Genomic DNA, 22,289 nt, shown 5'->3' with positions numbered 1-22,289 from the left:
TTTTTTATTAGCAGTGTTGCTTCCAGACATTGGCGTGCATGTTTCTGGTCAGTGGCATTTTCAAAGCAAAATTGAATCTACACATTGGTATTTGTGTATGAGGACATTCTGAAGATGTACAAAATCTCCAGAGTCAAGTTCCGCCCAATGCTTGGTTAAAAAAATTATAATGATCTGCATTACCAAAAAACTGAATGATTTCCATATTTCTTGGATGGCCTCATGTTATTTTGATCGTGTCCTTTCTTTGTGCACATTACGATGCACAGCAGAGGCACATATATTAATGGGTCCCTTCCGTGGCTTTGTGTGATTGGGTGTTTTTTTTCTTCCAAATCTGCTAGTTTTGCACTTTTTACACCTGTGCTGCAACTTAATGATCAGACCCACATCTGGAGGAACATAACCACTTACCTTGAGAGCAAATTCTGTGGCTTTTTTTCTCAGTTTAAGGTGACAAGAAACAGCAGGAGAGCAAGTTTTAATGCTTAGTAAGGTTCATCTGGATGGGATGTCCTAAACATCCATGTTAGATGTTCTTCAGAACATTATTGCATAACAACGTTCTTGAATCTAAATGGTTAGAATGTTGTCGTTGTTGTTGGTGTTTTGGCAGCTCTTACAGTAGTTTAAGCTTTATTTCAAAAAGATTTTGTTAATGTACGTTTTAATATTTGATCTAATATCTGCACTAATATTAATCAAACATATCAATATTAATAAGAAATTTAGAAAAGTGAATGTTATTTAGCGAAGAAAAACCTACATTTGTTGATTATGGTGAAGTTTTTCTTTGTCTTCATTTTGCTTTTATGGATTAGAACTCATCCATAACATCCAAATAATCACTGACAATTTGCTGTGGTATAAAACTCCTGTATATACTGTTATTGAATAATAGCCACTTAGTAACAGCCTTCTGATGTTGTGTTGTGTTTTATTCTCTTTCATTCTATTGTATTAGAACCAGGTACTGCTGCATAAATCCAGAAGTTGTTACAAAATGTATGTCTAATATCTAACAAATACTGTGTAGATACAGCAATGAAAACAAAGGGTGCTACCTCCTATAGGTATTTTCTATATACTACAGTGCATCTGCAAAGTATTCACAGTGCTTCACTCTCCACACTTTGTTATGTTACAGCCTTATTCCAAAAATGGATTCAATTTATTTTTCACTCCAGGTACCGCTTATCACCTGGCCAATATCATGCCTACAGTGAAGCATGGTGGTGGCAGCACCATTCTATGGGGGGTTTTCAGTGGCAGGAAATGGGAGACTAGTCAGGATCAAAGGAGAGGTGAATGTTGCAATGTACAAGGACATCCTTGATGAAAACCTGCTCCAGAGCTTCTCTGCACCTTAGACTGGGGCAACAGTTCACCTTCCAACAGGACAACGACCCTAAGCACACAGAAAAGATAACAAAGAAGTGGCTAAGGGACGACTCTGTGAAGGTCCCTGAGTGGCCCAGCCAGAGCCCAGACTTAAACCGGATTGAACAGCTTTGGAGAGTTTAATTTTGTAAATTTTATAAATTTGCATACATTTCAAACACACTTCTTTCACATTGTCATTATAAGGTACTGTTTGTAAAATTTTAAGAAACATATTGAATTGAATCCATTTTGTAATAATGCTGTAACATAACAAAATGTGGAACAAGTGAAGCTCTGTGAAAACTTTCCAGATGCACTGTATATGGACAACGGTATTAGGACATCTGAGTTTCCCAAAAGATATTCATTTTTTCAACCATAAAGTTGGAGGCACACAGTTGTATTGGATGTGATAGCGTTTACTTGAACTACGAGACCCAAACTTGTTCCAGCATGACAATGGCCATGTGAACAAAGCAAACTTCATGAAGCTATACTTTACATTGGTTGGACTGGAAGATCTTGAGTGGCCTGCTATAGAGCTCTGACCCTATTAAACCCATTTGGTATGAATTAGAACACTGACTGCACTCCAGGTCTCCTTACCTACATCTTTACCTACATCAGTACCTGACATTACTAACACCCTTGTGGCTGAATGAGTACAAATCTCCACAATCACACCAAAATCTAGTGGAACATCTTCCCAGAAGTGTGAAGGTGATTATAACAGCAAATGGGGTTAAACCTAAAATGGGATGTTCAAAAGTGCATAGGAATCCTGTGGTCAGTTGTCCACAAACTTCTGTCCATAAAATGTTTGCATAAATGATGTGAAAAGCTGTTGAGGCAAATCCACTGCCACTAAGTCAAACTGAAAATCACCAGTGTCCAAATTGTTAAAATTTTACTCATTTCTTTTTCCTTCCTTGTGTTGCTTGTTGTGGTTATTTGTTATTACTGCTGGAACGCCACGCTCACTGCACAAACAAGCCCAGGAAATACTTCATAAACCTGCAGGCAGTGGACAGCAGCGTGCTTGTAACCCATTACTTCATCATACCTCTTCAGAGCTTGGTTTGGCCTGCTGCGTCTCACAGCCACAACAACCAACAAGCACTCTGCACAGCGTGACAGGTTTAAAACGGCCTCCTACAGAAATCCTGCCAGCAGCCTTGGCTGGATGGAACCGTTGCTTTTTTACATGCCTTTGCTTTTTTATTTTTTTTTTTGAAAAAAAAAATGCTATCTAGTTGCTGTTAATAATTTTCAATCCTACACAGTGGGTTCGACCATTAACATCTATTTTCCTTGGACGCCCTTCGACCCTGACGCAGGCATGTCCCAAAAAAAGAGGTTAAGCTGTCTGTAATTGTCCAGATTTTTTTAATCAGCTTGTGGCACTGTTTGAAGGAGGCTGAGTTAAGCATACTTTGAGGTGAATGATGCAAAATGAAAACTTTGGAAGATTTCAAGCATTGGCAGTAGGACTGCAGAATGGGTTATTTACAGTGGGAAAAGGGAAAGCCTTAATTTGAACCATCTGAGCATTCGAAAGGAGTTGGGCACCAAAAAGAGCAGCCTGACAATGCCGGGACGAAAAAGAAAATGTAAAAGTCATTATAACAGGGCTGTGGTGAATTTTTATTATTCCCAAATAACAAAAAAAAAAAGACTATATAGAATTTACTATGTTAAAAATCAATAAAACAAGAACTAAAATGGCTGTAAGGGGCTGAGCCACAACTTGGCCTATAGAACTGATTTTATTTTATTCTTATCAGCCTGAAGATTTAGTTGCCCGTTCACCTTAGCGAGGCCTATTGATTAAAGTCCTGTTAAGCACCGGATTGATGGACTCATCAGGGAAGCTGAGAAAGAGTCCTACGGTGGTCATACATTTTATATTACACTCCATAAACCCTCTGACATGGAGAACCATGCTTGATTACATGATACAATCTGAGGAAGACAGTGTTGCTTTGTAGGGTTTTTGGAATGACGCTTCACTGGACTCAATTTGTTTCTTGTGGAATCGAGCGGCCACCACAAATACTTTATTTCTTTCGACTGGCTCAGGACAAAGCTTACAATTCACAGATGCAATCAATATCCATAAATTGGCTGGGATTGTGCATGTGAGGGAGCGCGAGTGCAAATGACAGAGGAAGAACCAGAATTTTCTTTTTTTTTTTTTACAGGAAAGTTTGTGCACATGATAAAGAGTGTGAGACAGGGTGTGAGGGAGGACTGTTCCTTTAAGAGATAGAGAAAACTGGCTCAGTGCCCATTCTGCAATCTGCTGATGATGAGGCGAGGAAGGAGCTGGGAGCCATATTTAGCGATGAGGTCATCCTTTATGGTTAAAAAAAGAAAAACGAGCAGAGAAAAAGAGAGCAGCCATAGAAAGTGCAGTTGCTGTCAATGTCTGATTCTATCAGCCATCATATGCAGACTGCTTTTCCGTGTCTGAACATATCAACGCATTTGTGAGTCTCCTACACGTGACTGACTTTTGGTGCATCATGGATAGATTTTCACATTGACAAAGCAGAGGGCCTTATTGATGCTTATGCAACAGGTCCTTTGATTGGTTCATCATATTTGTGAACTCCTGCATCAGGAGGCATGTTGGATAAGATCATAAGCATCAAAAGGAAATCTAACCTATTAGACTGAATACAAACTGTTACATACACTATAGGTGTATAGGTGTATTAAATAAATTTAATCCATTTTTGGAATAAGGCTGTAACATAACAAAGTTTTCGACCATGCTGATGGAGAAGCAGTGAATGTTCTGAAGAGGAAAGAAGTTCACAGAGTGTGTGTCAGTTTAAAGGAGTATCATTTCCATGTTTGCCCTCAAATGCCTTTACTGTTGAACTGTCTTTCTCTCACACAGAGATAACACACACACACACACACACACACACACACACACACACACACACACATTACAGTCCTGCTATCTCTCAAATGATTTGGCTAAATATAGATTCTATGGCCAGGACAGATGTGCCAAATGGAGAAAGCTTGAATATTAGCGCCATCTATAGGAATAAATATTCTAGAATGGAGCAGCAAAAATGAATTGCAACTGCCTTAAAAATTACCTGCAAAAAAGAAGACATCATGCCACGTCTTTCTTTCTTTCTTTCTTTCTTTCTTTCTTTCTTTCTTTCTTTCTTTCTTTCTTTCTTTCTTTTCAAGTCATAATAAAATGTTATATAGTTTCCAAAATGTTTATTGTTTTGCATGCTTTTTACCCTAAAGTGTAAAGTGTTTCTACCACTCACAGTCTTGGGGAAGGCTGGAGCTTAAACAGTGAACTCAAGACACAATGTAGGAGACAATTCAATCAAATCAACCCCCTTTGGACATTGGGAGAAAACCCAAGTGCCCAGAAGAAACACAGAGTATAGCAAACTCCGCCAATACACTCAGAGCTCTAGAGTGTAAATGTGTAATTTTTGACTTGTGTCACTTCTCATACAGGGTAAATGAAACAGTCACAAAAAAACACTGATCATGATTAGTTTAGAAAAAAATGTGTATGCTATTTGAGTTTGTGATAAAAAAAAAAAACCTGACAAATTACTGAGACATATGAATGTGAATCAAGATCGATATGAGCTCCAATTTGTACTTGCCATGAGTTACAGCAATTTAATATATGAACTGCACTGTCAGGTTTTAATTGCTAATCTATTTTACAACACACTAATTAAATTTACATTTTGAAATGCTTCTATGTCATATTAATAAGAGCAATTAAAAGCAATTAAATAGATTAAGAATACGGCTAGAGATACCAATCAGGATAAAAGCAAGTCCTTGGTTTAAACTGAATAATAGTTCATGTGTATGTGGTCCTCATTTCTAAAACTTGGTATAAAGTTGTATGTAAATGCTTTATTAGGCCCTAGTGAAGTCAAAATTCCCATCAAATGCAAGAACAGTTCCGTGATGAAGATATTCTTCGTTCTCCCATGCTTACATTGTTAAATAGTGATCATCCTGAACTTGTGCTGAAGGCACAGCTGATTGCTATAAGTCATGCCCCAGAACTCTAGTGAATGTAATGACTTGCAGAGAACTGAAACGAATTTTACCATGACGGAGCTACAGGGGTTTTACAATATTTTCATAGAATTTGTGTGTATAATTCAAATATATTAATAGTTTCAACTTGGCAAGATAATCTGTAGATGTTGTATATCTCATAGCAGATATACAGTCTGGTATGGAGAGATATACTGTACTTAATTCTCCCATGCTTGTTTTGTTAAATACTGATCATCCTAAAACTGTGCTGAAGGTACAGTTGATTTGAATACGTACAACTCTATGGGATCCTTAGTTTGATCCTGAGTTCAGGTTACTGCCTGTGCAGGGGTTATTTTTGGGTTTCTATCTACATGGTTTTCCTCCAACCTCCTAAAAACATACCAAGTAAATTGGCTTAATTGCCCCTAGGGTAAATAGTGTGCATGTGTGTGTATCCTCACACTCAGTGATTCCAGGGCCGGATTTGGATCCACTTCTACTCTGACATGGAAAATAAAATATGTTACTGAAAGTGTGAGTAATAAATGTTTTCTTAATATTGTTATAGTGTTTATGTGCAAGCCAATGATTCGAATAATATATCAATTTACTACATTTCTAACTCCATCATGCAGACGTGCAAAAAGGAAGGTAAACCGCAAGCTATCATACTGATTCGAAAACATGTTTTTAAGCTTTAAGGCCTGAATCATCCAAATATTGTCTTGTTTTCTTACCCTGTGGTTAATTCCCTTTAATTTGTTTCGGTAGTAAATTAGCCCTCAGGCTTACATGGATGTAACAGTTTCAACAGAAGAACCGTTTTCTTCTCAAGAAAACCAAATAACTCTCACACCTGCACATAGAGCTTTATCCTAAACTAAACAGCAAGACATGCAGTTTAGTCTCTTGCTTTAAACACTGAATATTTCCTCTGAATAAAGAGGGCATTCAAACAGTAAATCACACAGACCCTCATTGAGTACCTCAGATGGGCCGAGATCAGGCTACTGTACATGGCAGAAATGCACTGCCACCTCAATACCCATCTAATTTTGTCATATTCAATAGAGTTTATTCAAAAGACAAACCTCTTTAAATGCAGTGGATGGTTATTCTGAAGGTTATGAGGAAAAATCCCAGCATTGCCACGGATTCTTTATTTTTATGACTGAGATTTTGTCATGACATCTTCTGCCCACTATTGGGATGGAAAATAAAGTGCATTCATTATTAGAAAAAAAATCTATATTGATGTAATGTTTCTGATGCAGAATAAATCCTAATCACATTCATTTTACAGTAAAACGGATCTATGGTTATGTAGCTTTATTAATCACATTACTGAATAAATACAGTTCATTGTTCAAGGATCATATTTTAAGCATTTTTAATAACACCGATCTCCCAGAAACCTAAAACACTGAAGTTCTGTCCCCTAAATGAATGTAATTTATGACTTCTGACTTTTCTGGACTAAATATTTGCTCTATGCTTAGTCTCTCCATAGCAACTAGAACATAGAAAAACAATACACTTAGGGTTTTTATTGTTTAACATCTTGGATGTATATTTAAATAATAACTGAGCCTCCAAAACAAACAGGAAACAGAAATAATTTTTGACAACACAAAAGGTTTTACCATGACAATCCTGTAAATCTTTAGAATGCTTTTCTCTTTGTAATCGCCTGCATCTGTTGTGGACATAAAAATTCCTTATTAAAAATGAAAAAGATGCCCATTTATTTCTATTCGTGAGGTCAGCTGGTGGGAAGAGCTCATGTATTGCACTCTTAAATGAAAACAGGTAGACATGGAAGGAAATCTGCAAGGATGAAAATGTGTTGTGTATCAGAATTGGACCCACACTGGACTGTAAAGCTGCATCAGAATTGATGTTTATAATCAATTCTGGTTCTGTTTTTGTTTTTACGTTGAAAGCTATTTTTGATGGATGGTTGGATGACTATTTTTATTATAATCAAATTGAAAAAAGGTCAAACCTTTTAAACAGCTTTTGATATTTTCAAATGAAAGAAATTCAGGCATCTGGCGTTTCAAATCCACTGGTATCTATTGGAATACCCACATAAGGCGGTATGAATGTTAAGACATGCCCGCAGCAAGTTCACCTGCTTTCCTTTACAACTTTATTGGCATAAAATTGAAGAAAATCACTCTGACATGTTAGAATTCCTACAGACTCTTAAGCTCAGGTTTAGTTTTTGCTGTTGAAGTTCAGTAAATTTTCTGTACTGAAAATCCCTGAAATGCCATTTTAATCACTGGAATTATGTATGATGGTGTTTAGTGCTTCTGTTGTTCAGAACCTCTTGAAGTACAGGCAGGTGACAAATAAAAAAAAAAACATTGACGTGTCTTATTATAGTGTTAGCGCCAACATGAGCAGCCAGACCAGCTCGAAAGCACCAATTCCACAAGTCTCTTACTGAAGAGATTTACACCACCCATTGTTCCTAAATCTATTGCCTCAGTTAGTGTTTTGATGATGTTGTCTAATAAAACTTTCTTTCGGCTTCTCCCCAGCGGATCCTCCGCATGTTTGATTTGGCACATGGTCTTAAGCTGGATGCCCTTCCTAAAGCAACCCTCTCCATTTATCCGGGCTTGAGACCGGTACTAAGAGTGGCTGGGGTTGGTTCCCCCAACCGGGGATCAAACCCGGGCCGCATCGGTAAGAGCGCCACATCCTAACCACTAGACCACCAGGGACCCACAATGATGCTGTCTAATACATCATTTTAAAATCTTCCAAAGATGTTCAGCTGGTGAGTTTGATAAACCATAGCATAATCATCTATGAGGTGCGTTCAAGTCAAACTGGGACTTGAAATTTTGCAGGAATAAAAATGGACACTAGCACGCAGTACTACATGCAGTACTAAGTGTATAGAGTGTCCTATTACTAAAAGGTGGCACATGTCATGGGCCAGTCCAGAGACCGTTAATCAAGATGGCAGACGTTAATCAAGATGGCACGCACGGTGTCCAGTGCGTGCATGGAACAGCGCATGATGAAGTTTCTTGTGAGCGAAAGACGTAAAACCCGCAGATATCTACATAAGACTTAAAGCACAGTACGGTGATGAGATGCTTAGTAAGACATTGGAATGGTGTAAACGTTTCAAAGATGGTCAGTGACAATCCTGGTCGTTGTGGTTCCCAGCCCACAGCAGTCATTCCTGTGAACATTCAGCACGTGGAACACCTGATCCTGGATAATGGATGGATAAGCTGTCGTGAAATTGCACAAGAGACAAATCTTTCTGTGATAACGGTGTCCTAGAATGGTTTGGAAATACTGAAAATCTTCTATCCCAAATCTTTCCATAATTAAATGCTGGGATATGTGTATAACTGTAGCAGGGGAGTATATTGAAAAATAAATGCAGTTTCCACACTTTTTTCTATTTTATAAACCCAAGAGTTCCTTGTCCATTAATATTTCTGCACTTTGTGAATAGGGTCTGGCCATATTGGAAAAGTGATCGGTCAAAATCAATTTGTATTGATTAGTATTGTCCACATTGAAAAATGGACTCAAATCATGCTAGCAAAATACCTCTCACAGCATAACAGCCAAATGTTTTGACTTTTATTTGTCACCTATCTGTGCCTTATTCATTTTTTTTCTAACTGGTAAAGTCAGATTGCAACAAATCAGTACCACGCTTCTTCTTCTTTGATTCATTACTCAACGTGCTTATCACCCTCTTGATGCTGCCATATATATATGCACACAGACACCATTTTAGACCAAGTCCATGTGTCACTATTTTACCAGCATCATCCAACAGGGGGCAGCATTGACTCAAAATATACCTCAATGGTACATACTGGAGCTATATCGGCACTAAACACAGACTGTGCTATAAACAGGGTGGAAAGTCTGACCAAAGAACACTGTCTACAGTTTAACATCCATTTGATATGAACGCTGCATATCTCCTTTATGCAGGAGACAGGTTTTAAGACTCAGCAGTCAGAATCAGCAGGTTTAAGAAAGCTCTGTTGTGGTGCTCTCTTTTGGTGGGTTAAATCCAGGTAGAGGTCGGATCGGAGGAAGCGAGGGTATGGGTCTTTCTCCATGAGTCCAAATATCCGGCTTTGAGCCAGGTCAAAGCAGTCAGCGCTAATGCTCTCCATGTTCTCCCTGGTCTGCTCTCTGGTGTAAGAGTCCAGATTAACCTGGGAGAAAAGAAAGAATGTGGTTGATCAGCTCTACAGATTTAAAGTACCCCAGAATGCAGGGAGCTGTTATGGCTTTTTTTTTTTTTTATGGCCCTGACTATAAGTGTTCGTGCTTGAATCACCAAAAGTAGTTCAGAGAAAGTTTGTCTTAGGGGTTCAAAATTCCAAGAAGTATATAGTAACTAGAGGTTGACCAAATGATCGGCTGGACGATTATTTGGCATTTTTTTATTAATCACTATCGGCCCATTTTGCTGCAAACTGGGCCAATTAGTAGGCAGGCACATCTGCGAGCAGCTAAGTGTTGTTGTGGAACACATGATGCTGCCTCTTCCAGCGAGCAGATTGCCATTCCACCAGCATAACCCTGTGATATCTCCTCTGCCTTTAAATTTTTTTAAGAGCACTACCTTCCCAACTAACTTCCCAAGAAAACTGTAAGACTTATAAAAACCAAAGGTAAAGAACCAGTTTAAGTGAAAGCCGACTGTGGTGTCACCTCACATCCTGCGTCATGGCAAAAAAAGGCTGCATTGAACACACTGGACAGACTACAGCCGACTGGCATGAGAGAACAGAATTCTCCTATACCAGCAGGTGGCAGTAGTCAGTATTAAACTGTGCCAAAGTCATCGACAGTCTCCTGCCTCAATGACTATCGTCCAATCACACCCATCGTAATGAAGTGCTTCAAGAGGCTTGTCAAGAGGCACATCAAGACCCAGCTACCACCCTCACTGGACCCTATTCAGTTTGTGTATCAGCCAAACCGTTTCACTGACGATGCCATCTCCACGACCCTCCATCTGGCCCTCACCTGGACAATAAGGGAACACGTACGAATGCTGTTTATAGACTTCAATTCAGCATTCAACACAATTGTCCCTCAGCACCTGATTGAGAAGTTCAGCATAATGAGCCTGAACACCTCCCTCTGCAAATGGATCCTGGATGTCCTGAATGGGAGACCTCAGTCAGTCAGGATCTGGAACATCATCTCCAACACCACCACACTGAGCAATGGAGGCCCTCAGGGCTGTGTGCTCAGCCCACTGCTGTTCACTCTGCTGACTCACAACTGTGTAGCAATGCACAGTTTAAACCACATTATCATGTTCGCAGATGACACAACCATGGTGGGTCTCATCAGCAAGAATCACGAGTCAGCATACAGAGAGAAGGTGCAACAGTTAACAACCTGGTGTAGAGCCAACAACCTGTCTCTGAACGTTGACAAAACCAAAGAGATGGTTGTTGACTTTAGTAGAGCACAAAGCGGCCATTCTCCACTAATCATCGATGGGTTCTCCATGAAGATAGTCAAGAGCACCAAATTCCTTGGTGTTCATCTGGCAGAGAACTTTAACTGGTCACTAAACACCAGCTCCATCACCAAGAAAGCCCAGCAGCATCTTTACTTCCTGTGAAGGCTAAGGCCCATCTCCCTTCCCTCATCCTCAGCACGTTCTACAAAGGGATCTTTGAGAGCATCCTGGGCAGCTGCATCACTACCTAGTTTGCCCATCTCTGATCGCAATAGCCTACTGAGAATAGTGAAGACAGCTGAGAAGGACATTGGAGTCTCTCTATCCTCTATTATAGACATTTACACCACACACTGCATCCGCAGAGCTAATTGCAATGTGGATGACCCCACACACCCCTCACACACACACACGCTCTGTGTTATGTTATGTAGCTCTATGTTGGTTGATAAAACTCTATGTTGTTTTATATAGCACCAGGGTTCTGGAGAAATATACGCAAATATATTAGCAATATATACATTAATATATGGTTGAAATAACAATTGAAGCTTCTTGAAATTCAAGAAGCTCAACAGTGTTTACACATTTTCTTAATTCTGGTGTTTAATGTGAAATTTCTCAAAACTCTAGTTGTGTATCTGCAGGATTTATTTAGCATTATGCTGCTGACACATGATTAGTTGATTAGATAACTGCATTAACCACCTTTTTAAACAACACTGTTATATGACTACTAAATTCTTACACATCTTACATTATTTTAGAGCATACCTCTTTCGATGCCTGAATAGAGATGTACTGTTCATAGATCTTTTTAGCTCTTGAAGTCATCTTGGAGAGAGATTTGATCCTCCTGTAGTCCTCGCAAGCGAGCCAGAAATCCAGATTCTCCTCGCTGAACTCTGTCTGCAGGAACGAGCGGAACACAGCGAGTCCATCTGTCAAATCAGATCAAGTTTTCCACATAAATTAATGTCATTTTACAGAAAAACAAAATAAAGAAATACGTAACAAATAAATGGATTTATGAATTCGTTTACTATACTATATTACGATAAAAATACACTGATTGTATAGATTTTGTATAGACAACAAAATGTACTTACATTTGTGAGAGAGCAACAGGTCAAAACATTCTCCCCATTTAAGAACTTCTTCTGGAAAAGGCCTAGTACACCAACAGAGCAGAGAAGTTGGTTAAAAAAGTTAAACATTATAATGCATTCTCTTTATTTTGTTTTCTATATACCGTAATTTCCAGGCTATAAAGGGCACATATATACGCCGCACCCAATGAATTTACAAATAATTTTATTTTTAACATAAATAAGCCGCACCTGTCTATAAGCTGCAGTGTCACACTAATGTACTTTACACAGGCTTTAACGAAAGACACGTTACACACGGTGTAAAGTGTGAAATATGTTGCGCTTCCTTTAGGAGCATAGCGGTATTTTGGGAATAGCATGCCACTGCATTTTTCCAGTATTACTGCGTGTGTTCAAGACTGAGGAATATGTCCTTATTATTATCTGATGCTCATTTCTAAGTTTCTTTGACTAACCCATAACGCTGTTGCCAAGAAAAATAAAAAAAGCACGAGTTTTGGAAACCTGTCTGTGCTAATATGATTTCTGTTGTAACTGGAGTTAGCGAGCTCTCCCTTCACCCAGACTCAACCATTACAACGGCTTGTATCTAAACAGTAGCCTACCAAGAAAGTCATTGTTCACTGTCTTCCTCCTTCCTTTCACAACAATTTCTCTCGGGAGTTTATCTTTTGGCATCATCGTGCGTTTAAAAAAAAAACGTTTTTTCTCCTGATGCCGTGCAGCTCAGAACACAGGTGAGGTGCGTTTTTTCGTTTTTGTTCGGAAATTTCATTGGTCTAATGTTATGGGGCTCAGTTTTTTGGCTTGAAGTTTGTGGAACCGGAAAAAAACCCAGGAAAAATTCATAAATAAGCTGCTTCGTTGTTTAAGCTGTGGGGTTCAAAACGTAGGAAAAAAGTAGCGGCTTATAGTCCGAAAAATACGATATATATTTAAGACCAACATCCTGCATTCTGTACATTTTCTCCACATCCAATACCACTGATACAACTTAATCCTTAATAACTTTGTCTGTAAGTATGATTTACATTTACATTCTTCAGCTGTATTACCTGGAAGTGTAAATTCACAGTATTGATAAACCACTTTTCTACAGCATGACTAATCTTGTCTTGGAATCATTTCTGGTAATAGAGGAAGTAAACACTTGAACTAACTTCTCTGATTTGAGGACTTTCTCAAGCTTGCTGGATGGATAGCTTCCGGGTCTGTCATTGTTCTTCTTCCGCAGAAAGGTTAGGCGATTCTTCATATCTTTTGCACTGCAGGAAGGAAAGAAATTAAACACTTCCCCTAGAATTTAGATTTGCTCACCAGTTAGCTGAGTGCACAATTGTGGTTTACTTGTTTTGTGTGTTAAGGCAAAAACTAAGAAAAAAGTGAAAAAGCTTGTCCTTAATAATATATGGACAGTAGCTAGATTTCAATGTGATATAAAGCCAAGATTTTCAATATCATTTACTTTACTTTGAAGGCATCAAGTATTAAACAGTTTTTTGGTTTTTTTTTTTGCATAAAATAATATGCGGTATTCATGCCTATTCCTCAACAAATGAATATGTTGAGCATTTGGCTAAACGAACCCACATTTGTTCAATTATATAAAAAAAACTCTATGACTTACAGATTTTTCGATTTCTTCTTTTTCATGCCACTCTTCCCGATTTGACATTTACAGTTCGGCTCACCACAAACCTGAACGTGTGAAAGGAAATGCATTAATATTGCGTACATTTATTAAATCAGAGGTGCCCTGATATGTGAAATAAAATGGAAGGAGTAACCCCAATACAACAGAAATGCAAAAACACTAAAACGCCATGCAATATATCACTTTTATTAGCCAATCATGTGGCAGGAGATACATGTAAAGATCTTAAGGTTATTTTTATATCAAACACCCCAATGGGGATTGAATGTGTTTTCTGACTTCCACTGCATGGTTCTTAGTTCCAGATGGGCCAGGTTTCAGTATTTCAGATTTTCAAGCAAAACAATGTTTATAGGTGTGGTGTGAAAAACAAAAAACATCCATTGAGCAGCAGTTGATAAGAAAGGTCTGAATAAAATAGCCAGACTGGAAGGCTAAATTTTTTCAAATGAGCACTTTTTACAAACATACAGTCAAGCATCTGAGAATGCACAACAACAAAAGTAAACCCTGGGGAAGATGGGCTACAGCAGCAGAGGACAGTTTCAGGTTCTGCTTCTGTCATCCAAAAACAGCAATCCAAGTCTACAGCTGATAAGTTTAACTAAAAATGTACTGTTCTTCTAACATTACTTGTGTAGGACAAGATTTTACTCTTTCTATGTAAAATCTAAATCAGCAGTCTCTAAAAAATAAACAACAACCAAAAACAATGTCACTCAGACCATGTCAATCTGTATACTTTGTACAGTTTTAGTACACTGATACCCTAATGAGTTTGTGTTGAGTGAAGGGGGAAAACGTACCCTCCTACCAGTGAAGAGCAGGCAGATCTGATGTACAGATCCTCGGTTCTTTGTGAGCTCTTTTCTCAGGGTCTGTGGTGAGGGAACAGTCCAGCGCTGTTGCATCTCTCTGCTGTTCTCCATGCAGTGTATGGCCTGGTCGGAAATGAAGCGTGGTGAGCGTGGTTCCTGGAGCAGGCTGCCCTCGCTGTGCGTGCGCCGGTGCAATGATCGTTGGACGCACAGCCTTGAACTTTGCTGCCCCCTGCCAGGTGACATCTCCACCAGACTCCTCCGCTTCAGATAGCCTTCATCGCTGTCCTCTTCCTCCTCTTCAAGGTCTTCGTCATCGTCATCAGTGGAAGGTGATGTGAGAGCATCTGGATTGAAGGAGCGATCCAAGCACAGTTTCGGGATGATGAGTGGTGATGAGGAGGAGGATGAAGATGTAGGCCTGGCGCTTTCACCTTCACCCTGTTCCCTCTTCTCAAACTCTGGCTGCTGTTCACCTCGCTTTGGCTCCTTCACTCTCTCCTTCCAGATGGCAGCAGGTTCTATGTGTGCTGGTTTAGAGGTGTCTCCCAGTGTAGGAATAGGTTGGAGACACTCACTGGGATATGGAACATACTCTGAGGGGATGCTGGTTCTCGCTCTGGTTAGACCACTGAGAGTGGGGCAGGTGGGTTGGGATGGAGAACATGGCTCTGAAACACTGTGTGCTCCAAAGCCCAGCAATCCCAAGTCAGCCTGATCGCTGGCCTTTGGCTCCAGCATCTACCAAGAAAGCATTTAACAAGCACTTAACAATAATTTTACAATTAATGAATTACTCATTCGTAGATATTTGTTACTTTAGATAATTTGTTACTTTAAATCTGCAGCGATTTCCCAAATTTCATAACAGCATTTACGGCTTTTGGCAGAAGCACTTATCCAGAGCAACTTACAAATTCAGGTCGAACGATTGATTGGCCAGCTGAGTAATCAAACAGATTTTGCCATTTTTTAAATTAATTGCCATCGACCGAATGTGCTGAACGTTTGGTCGATTAATAGGCAGGTGCACCTGCGAGCAGCTAAACATAGATGTGGAACATGTGACACTGTATCTTGCACCAATCAGATTGCCATCCCTCTGGCATAACCCTGTAATCTCCCCTCTGCCTGCTAACCTTTTAACCGTATATATATTTAGTTGGTTAAATTTGATGCTGCTTTTGGAGGGAGAATGAAAATAACATTTGGAAAGAGAATGCAAATAACTTTTTGGAACTGTATTGTTAGCGAGCTTTCACGTAGTTTGGGCTTCAGGTAGGCATGGGTACCAAAAACTGCTAATAAGGACACTGATTGGAGAGTCTTGTGTTGTAAAATAAATGTTGAATTTTTTGCAATTTTCCGTATCACTTTTTATTACTTAACTGGTAGATTTTACGCGATGAAGGGGAAAATGAAAATTGGCCAAACATATCAGCCCAAAAAAAAATCGGGATCATCATATTGGCAATCAGCTGCACTGATTTCTAAATATTAGCATCTTGCACAAAATTGGCTGCACGAATAACAGTTACATCACCTTGCTCCTTTTGAACTGCACACTAGTTCATCTAACTATCATTGCTTGTGCAGAATAGGATGCTAATTAAATCATTCAGGTCGGTGCTGATGAGAGCCAGATTCATAAATACGATTCGGATAATTATCACATAAATTTACACACATTCATGCAAGGGATTTATGATTCAGGTACTTTGTGTAATTTAGAAGAAAACATTTATGTTGTATCCAACGTCCAAGTGTGTGTAAATTTACTCACAAGAAGACTTACTAATGTAAACCGCACATGAACGCTTTTACTGCAGTCATGAGTTGAGCTGTTACAGACAGATGCACACACTGAAACGTTCCACTCCAGGAAATTGCAGCATGTTTATACAGCATTAAGGCAATAATACTTACTTGTCCAACATTAATCACTTATACTGCGAGTATTGAACATGCTGAGAGCTTTTGCAGTGAATAAACTAAACAATGTTTGACAAACATCTATACAAAAATGCTATATCTGCTATATACCAGAATATATAAGCTTTACCTCATGAGATTTATGATAGCAATATTGTGAAAACAACAATCCTGGCTGAATGTCAAATCTACCAAATGTATGAACATCATATGCCAAAACTGATCTTTGCTTTAAAATGTACTTTACTTTTGTAACTTATATGAAGCAAAACCCATAAAAGGTACAAGCAAATTTTCTAAAGATTTATCAGTAAAAAAAAATCAAATAATGCATTATTAGAATTACCTCACCTTAATTAATGATCCCGTGTTTGTCTCCTAAAAACAAATAATGTGCTCTTTCATCAAGGCAGCAGCACTGGAACGGCTCTTTGTGACATCTTCCCTTTGCACCCTCCCTCCCTTTTGCCCTCCCTCACTTTCCCTCTCTAAGTCGCATGTGTGTATCTGTTTGTGCCGCTCTGATTAATGATAACGCGGCTGAATCAATTGTTGCTAATGCTAGCCCAGAGGGCACAGAGTTGCAGCAGAGATGAGAGATAACAGGGGAAAAAAAATCAGATTTCCTCCTTCATCGTCCTCGAAAGGAATGAAATGACTCTAAAAGGCAACCTGTTTAAACACACACTAGTGGAGTATTGAATATTTGGTTGAAGCTGAACTATAAAGCAAAGATTTGCCTAAGAGAGGTTCTACACAACAAAGTGTCTTGCAAACGTGATGCTGAGTTTGTGTGTTATGTCTGTGAGACAAAGGTGTGTGCTTTGTACCTGATCTGAACCCATTTTTTCTCTCTGTGTGAGCTGCTTGTTGATGTTGTCTCTCAGACATTGGTACACTCGTCTCTTCTGCTCAGCTGAAAAGGCCTCCAGACTGAACAGACATTCAGTTCTCTACAAAAAAAAGAATGAGAACGAAAGGTAAACAGAGCAAAAAGAGAAAGGACATCTCTTCCATTTAGGCAGAGAGCAGCCGATATGTGCTTTATTGTCAGGGTTTATTATGTGTGTCCTTGTACTGCTCCGGCTGTGAAAGGCAACCTTTGTCTCACACGCTGCACTGAATGAGAGGTGAGGGAGCAAAAGCGATGGACAGAAAGAGCGAGTGAGGGAGAGAAAAGATGAGAGAAGGCAAAGAAGAGGAGTACACACTGCCACTCATGTATCACAGTCTGTGTTTTGTGTTTGTGAGTGAAAGAGGGAGAGAAAAAAGAGAGAGAGAGATGTTGTCAGGGAGATGGGCAGATGGCTGTGTGTTTAACGCTTCGCCTCGGCGTGTATTAGCTGGAGTGAGCCGTCTGTCTTGCTGACATGTCTACTCTTCTGGGAGAGGAGCTTGGAACAAACGCGCATGTGACAAACGTCATGGCATACTGAAGAGTCACTTCAGCATGGAGATGCTGTTAACATACTGTAAAAGCCTGGGAAATTCAGCGTGCTAATGATATTAATAAGGGGCATGAATGCATGGTGTGATCCTGTACAGCAGGGCTGTGATGTTACTTTGAAAAGGAATTTAAATTGAATTGACTTAATTACAATCGATTTCTTTTTAAATATTTCATTTAAATAACATTTCAGAACAGCATTTTATAACACCAGACAGAGACAGAACTAACACTGAATGCAGCACTGTTACACTAAGCACTCATATTGCGTCCTAAAACATGAACTGTAAAAACTGTCTTGGACATAATTATTATTTATATTTACTGATATTTAGCAGCTGAAACCAATAAGCATTAAAATCTCTCAAAGACACTTATTTACACTCAATACCAAATGTTTTTTTGTTTATTATGTGTCTTCGCTAAATGAAATATATATTTTCATTTAAGGCATTTAGCAATGCCCTTATACAGAATAGCTTAAATTTATCTCATTCATAACAGCTATGGGGTTCAGGGCCTTGCTTAGGTACCCAAGAATAGCAGCTTGATGTAGCTGTGTTTTGAACTCATGACCTTCAGATCCAATGACTAATGCCTTAACCACTAAACTACCACCTACAGTTACAATTTCTGTTTGACCATTTTTTATTAAAAATATAAATAAATAAATAAATAAATAATTAAAGGCAAAATTAAAACCTTCAACGCAACACACGATTATTCACAACATCCATTCTTTACTCAGATATACAAAAATAAATAAACTCCACCACAGATCATTTTTAATCATTAAACATTCGTTTTACTGATGTGCCAAGTGTCAAATCAGCACCAAAATCCGCCATGATGCACACGATGAACGACAAACGCACCGGCGCTTTTTGCGGCATTTGTTCCTCATAACGCGAAATGAACTTTAATTACTCTTGTCTTTTTTGATCGTACTGATAAGAGCAATACATCATTCGAATCTGTAAAGTGTCTACTTTTATTCGTATACTTTTAAAATAACAACAAAACGCTGTGCTCTGTCATCTCTCTTCACAGACACACAAATAAAACAACCTGAATCTCAGTGAATATTTACCTCACAGATATAATAATATATGTATAGAAAGCTTGAAAAGTCTACTTTTAAATAAACAAATTCATATTAAATACAAATATTCTCTGATTATGTAACCCCTATGAAAGTTAGAAGAGGTACAGTTTCTCCAGTATCACCAGTATCATCACCAGTATCATCATTAATCGTCCGTGTGGAAAATTAGCAAAGGTTCCATTTGGTGTCCTGATAATTTACGTAATTTAAAACATTCATAATTACTTTCAAACATTTACAAGAATATTTTGTCTCCATGCCCTATTTGGTTTCACGAATAATAAACATAGATTTGCGTAAAGAATCAATATGTCCATGCCCATGGTGATTAAAGTATAACAAAATTTGAAAGAATTAATTTACATTTAGAACAGATAAAAACTGTGAGTTGATTAATGACAATCATGCAATTAATCGTGAGTAAATATTTTAATCGATTGACAGCCCTAATATTAATATGACATGAAGTCCAGTTACCAGTATGACACTAAAACAGGTAGTAGTAATGGCTAGTAACTTTTTACTTAAGTACATGTCAAAGCCCAAACTTCTTTACTTTAACTTGAGTAAAAAACTGGTCAGTATTCAACTTTTACCCAATTATTTTAAAACATGAGTATCTGTACTTCTACTTAAGTGAAGGATGTATGTATTTTTGCCGTCTCTGCATTTAGTGCTTAATTTCAAAATATGAGAAAATACTGTAAAATCACAACCACATGCATTTAAAAATTTTGACAGATGACAAGCAGGTGTTCTAATCCATTCTTACCTCTACTCTGTATGAGATATACAGGCGCAGCTTGTCTGCAGGAACTGCAAAGACAGAAATATGTACATTATAAATTGACTTCATGTTTAGACAAATGCACGGCTGGTTTTAAAGCCCATTATTCATTTTTCACCAAAACCCACATCAATGTAACAAAACCCCATTAGGCGTTGACATGCTCTGCCATAGAAAAGGGGCAATATATTCTGAATAAAGCGAGAGGCAGCAAGAGAAAGACAGAAATGCCTGCTGTGGCACGTCTTTTGGATATTTCTATCCATCATCAGGAAGATGAATAACACACACACCCTCCCAGGCAGCCTGGGACTGACTCTACCGGAGACAAGGCTATTGTTTATGGCGGACACAGCAACAGAGTGCAAAGCAGCTCGGCAGCCAGTCTCAGGAAAATTCTCTTATTTCACACACACACACACACACACACACACACACACACACACACACACACACATACACACACACAAACCCTGCCGCCTCCTTCCTGAGTGCTGCCGTGGCTCATATACACAATCACAAATAATCCAGGGTGGAGCTTGTTCACATCCCCTCTTATCTAAACAATCATTGCAGAGATGCTTCATACACTTTTACACACTTATACACACAGCTGTCTATTTCTCAATCCTGTAAACATATAGCAGCTCAAACTATGGGTTATTTGTTTCAGCAGGCCAGTAAGTAAAGCTGTTTATATTATTATAATTATTATTATTAGTATTATTATTGTTGTTATATTATTTATTCTTTTATCACATTGTTAACAATTAATTCAGAAAAATTTACATTATTTTCATTTATCCTCAATCCCCAGGAACTATTGTCTCCTTTATTAAAGATCCCTATTTCCCTGGGGTATAAATATGCGGTTGCACACCTTTAAAATGCCTTTCATTACCATGACAATAAAACAAAGAGCTTTCAATTAAAAAGAGAGTCTTTGATATGCACAAATCTGGTGATAGGTTTAAAGCACACAATTAGCCTAAAAAACAAAAATAAAACTACACATTTATTACAACACTATTGTTCCTGAGAGTACTGAGCACCTCATAACATAGGAGTACTGAACATCACCAAATGCATAAAAGGGTTAAACACAGAATTCCTTTCATATAAAGAGCTAAACACACTCACTCACCTGTGTGTTACTGAGCTGCTACAAATCTGAACTGATCTGATCGATGTCTTCAGCACCACCCATATTATAACTATATTATAACTGTAAGCATGCTGATTGACATCTACTTGACTGCAGCTGCTGTTTTGCACAACTTTTTGTTTACATTTTGTGTTTATTTACAGTTCACTCTTGCACATTGTACTGTATAACACATCATACAGTAGGTTTACTGGTGGCTCTATTTTGTGTTTTGTGTATCTGTCCTACACTGTCTCATGTTGACTATTTGCAGTGTTTTGAGTTGTGTCTTTTGTCTGCACTGTTTGCATTATTTTGCACACAATGCACTTTATGTGGTGAGGACAACTTACTTTAGTCCTTAGCTCTGTGTTCTGTTATGTACTGTAGCTCTATGCTGTGTAATGTAGCTCTATGTTGTGTAATGTAGCTCTATGTTGTGTAATGTAGCTCTATGTTGCGTGATGTAGCTCTATGTTGTATGATGTAGCTCTATGTTGTGTGATGTAGCTCTATGTTGTGTGATGTAGCTCTATGTTGTGTGATGTAGCTCTAGGTTGTGTAATGTGGCTCTATGTTGTGTGATGTAGCTCTAGGTTGTGTGATGTAGCTCTATGTTGTGTAATGTAGCTCTATGTTGTGTGCTGTAGCTTTATGTTTGTTTTATGTAGCACCAGGGTTCTGGAGAAATGTTGTCATTTTACTGTGTACTGCATCAGCTATATATGGTTGAAATGCCAATAAAAGCTTCTTGATTTCTTTTTCTTGAGCTCAATCAGTGATGCTTGAGGGCTGCTGTTGTCTGGTTGGTGGTACAGAGGATTTTGTCATAAAGCAGCTTTACATACATATACAGTATAGATTCAGTGCATAAAAAGTACTAGAATATTTCAGCCCAAATCCTGATTACCTCTGCCAGGAGGTTCATTCAGAGAAATCAGCAATATGATTATTCAAGCAAACACAAAAATCATTGTCTAAAAATGATCTTCGCAATTTCTAGATCTGAGCCCTACTGAAAACTTGTGCTCTGAACGAGAGGTAAGTCAACATGCACACAAAAGTATCTGTTCCATGCAGGATGTAGTGCAAGAACTGCCATAATGTAATTCGCTGCTTGTAAGGAATAGTAAAGCAGGGAAAATTACTTTTCTATTATTTCTCTTCTATTTCTTTTCTTTGTCTTCATCACTTCATCAATTTTACATTTATTTATTTCCATCTTTATTCTTCCTATTGTCCACCCTCTTTCTCCTTTGCTTGTATTTCCTAATAATATAATTTCTCCATAATTTTCCTACGCATTCACCTCAAACGTTTTATGACATGTCTAGGGGAAAGGATATGATTCAATGACTTCCATAAGCTCACCGACATG

At 38.4% G+C, this 22,289-nt stretch overlaps 1 protein-coding gene across 1 annotated transcript in view; it reads right to left on the bottom strand.

The window, feature by feature from the left end:
• Positions 1-7,390: 7,390 nt before the first annotated feature.
• LOC124380915 (regulator of G-protein signaling 3-like) overlaps positions 7,391-22,289 on the bottom strand; it is a 35,406-nt gene continuing 20,507 nt past the window's right edge. Inside the window, exons 18-25 of the mRNA XM_046842232.1 lie at positions 19,753-19,796; positions 17,259-17,381; positions 14,485-15,237; positions 13,652-13,722; positions 13,185-13,289; positions 12,022-12,083; positions 11,687-11,853; positions 7,391-9,644 (exon numbers count right to left, since the gene is read on the bottom strand). Coding sequence (XP_046698188.1) covers positions 9,432-9,644; positions 11,687-11,853; positions 12,022-12,083; positions 13,185-13,289; positions 13,652-13,722; positions 14,485-15,237; positions 17,259-17,381; positions 19,753-19,796 — 1,538 coding nt within the window. The 3' untranslated portion in view covers positions 7,391-9,431. The remainder of the gene's footprint in view (positions 9,645-11,686; positions 11,854-12,021; positions 12,084-13,184; positions 13,290-13,651; positions 13,723-14,484; positions 15,238-17,258; positions 17,382-19,752; positions 19,797-22,289) is intronic.

The sequence above is a fragment of the Silurus meridionalis genome, chromosome 27, assembly GCF_014805685.1.
Source record: "Silurus meridionalis isolate SWU-2019-XX chromosome 27, ASM1480568v1, whole genome shotgun sequence".
In the NCBI taxonomy this organism is placed as follows: Eukaryota; Metazoa; Chordata; class Actinopteri; order Siluriformes; family Siluridae; genus Silurus; species Silurus meridionalis.
Note: the sequence above shows the minus strand (reverse complement) of the source record. Positions and strands in the feature narration are given on the sequence as shown.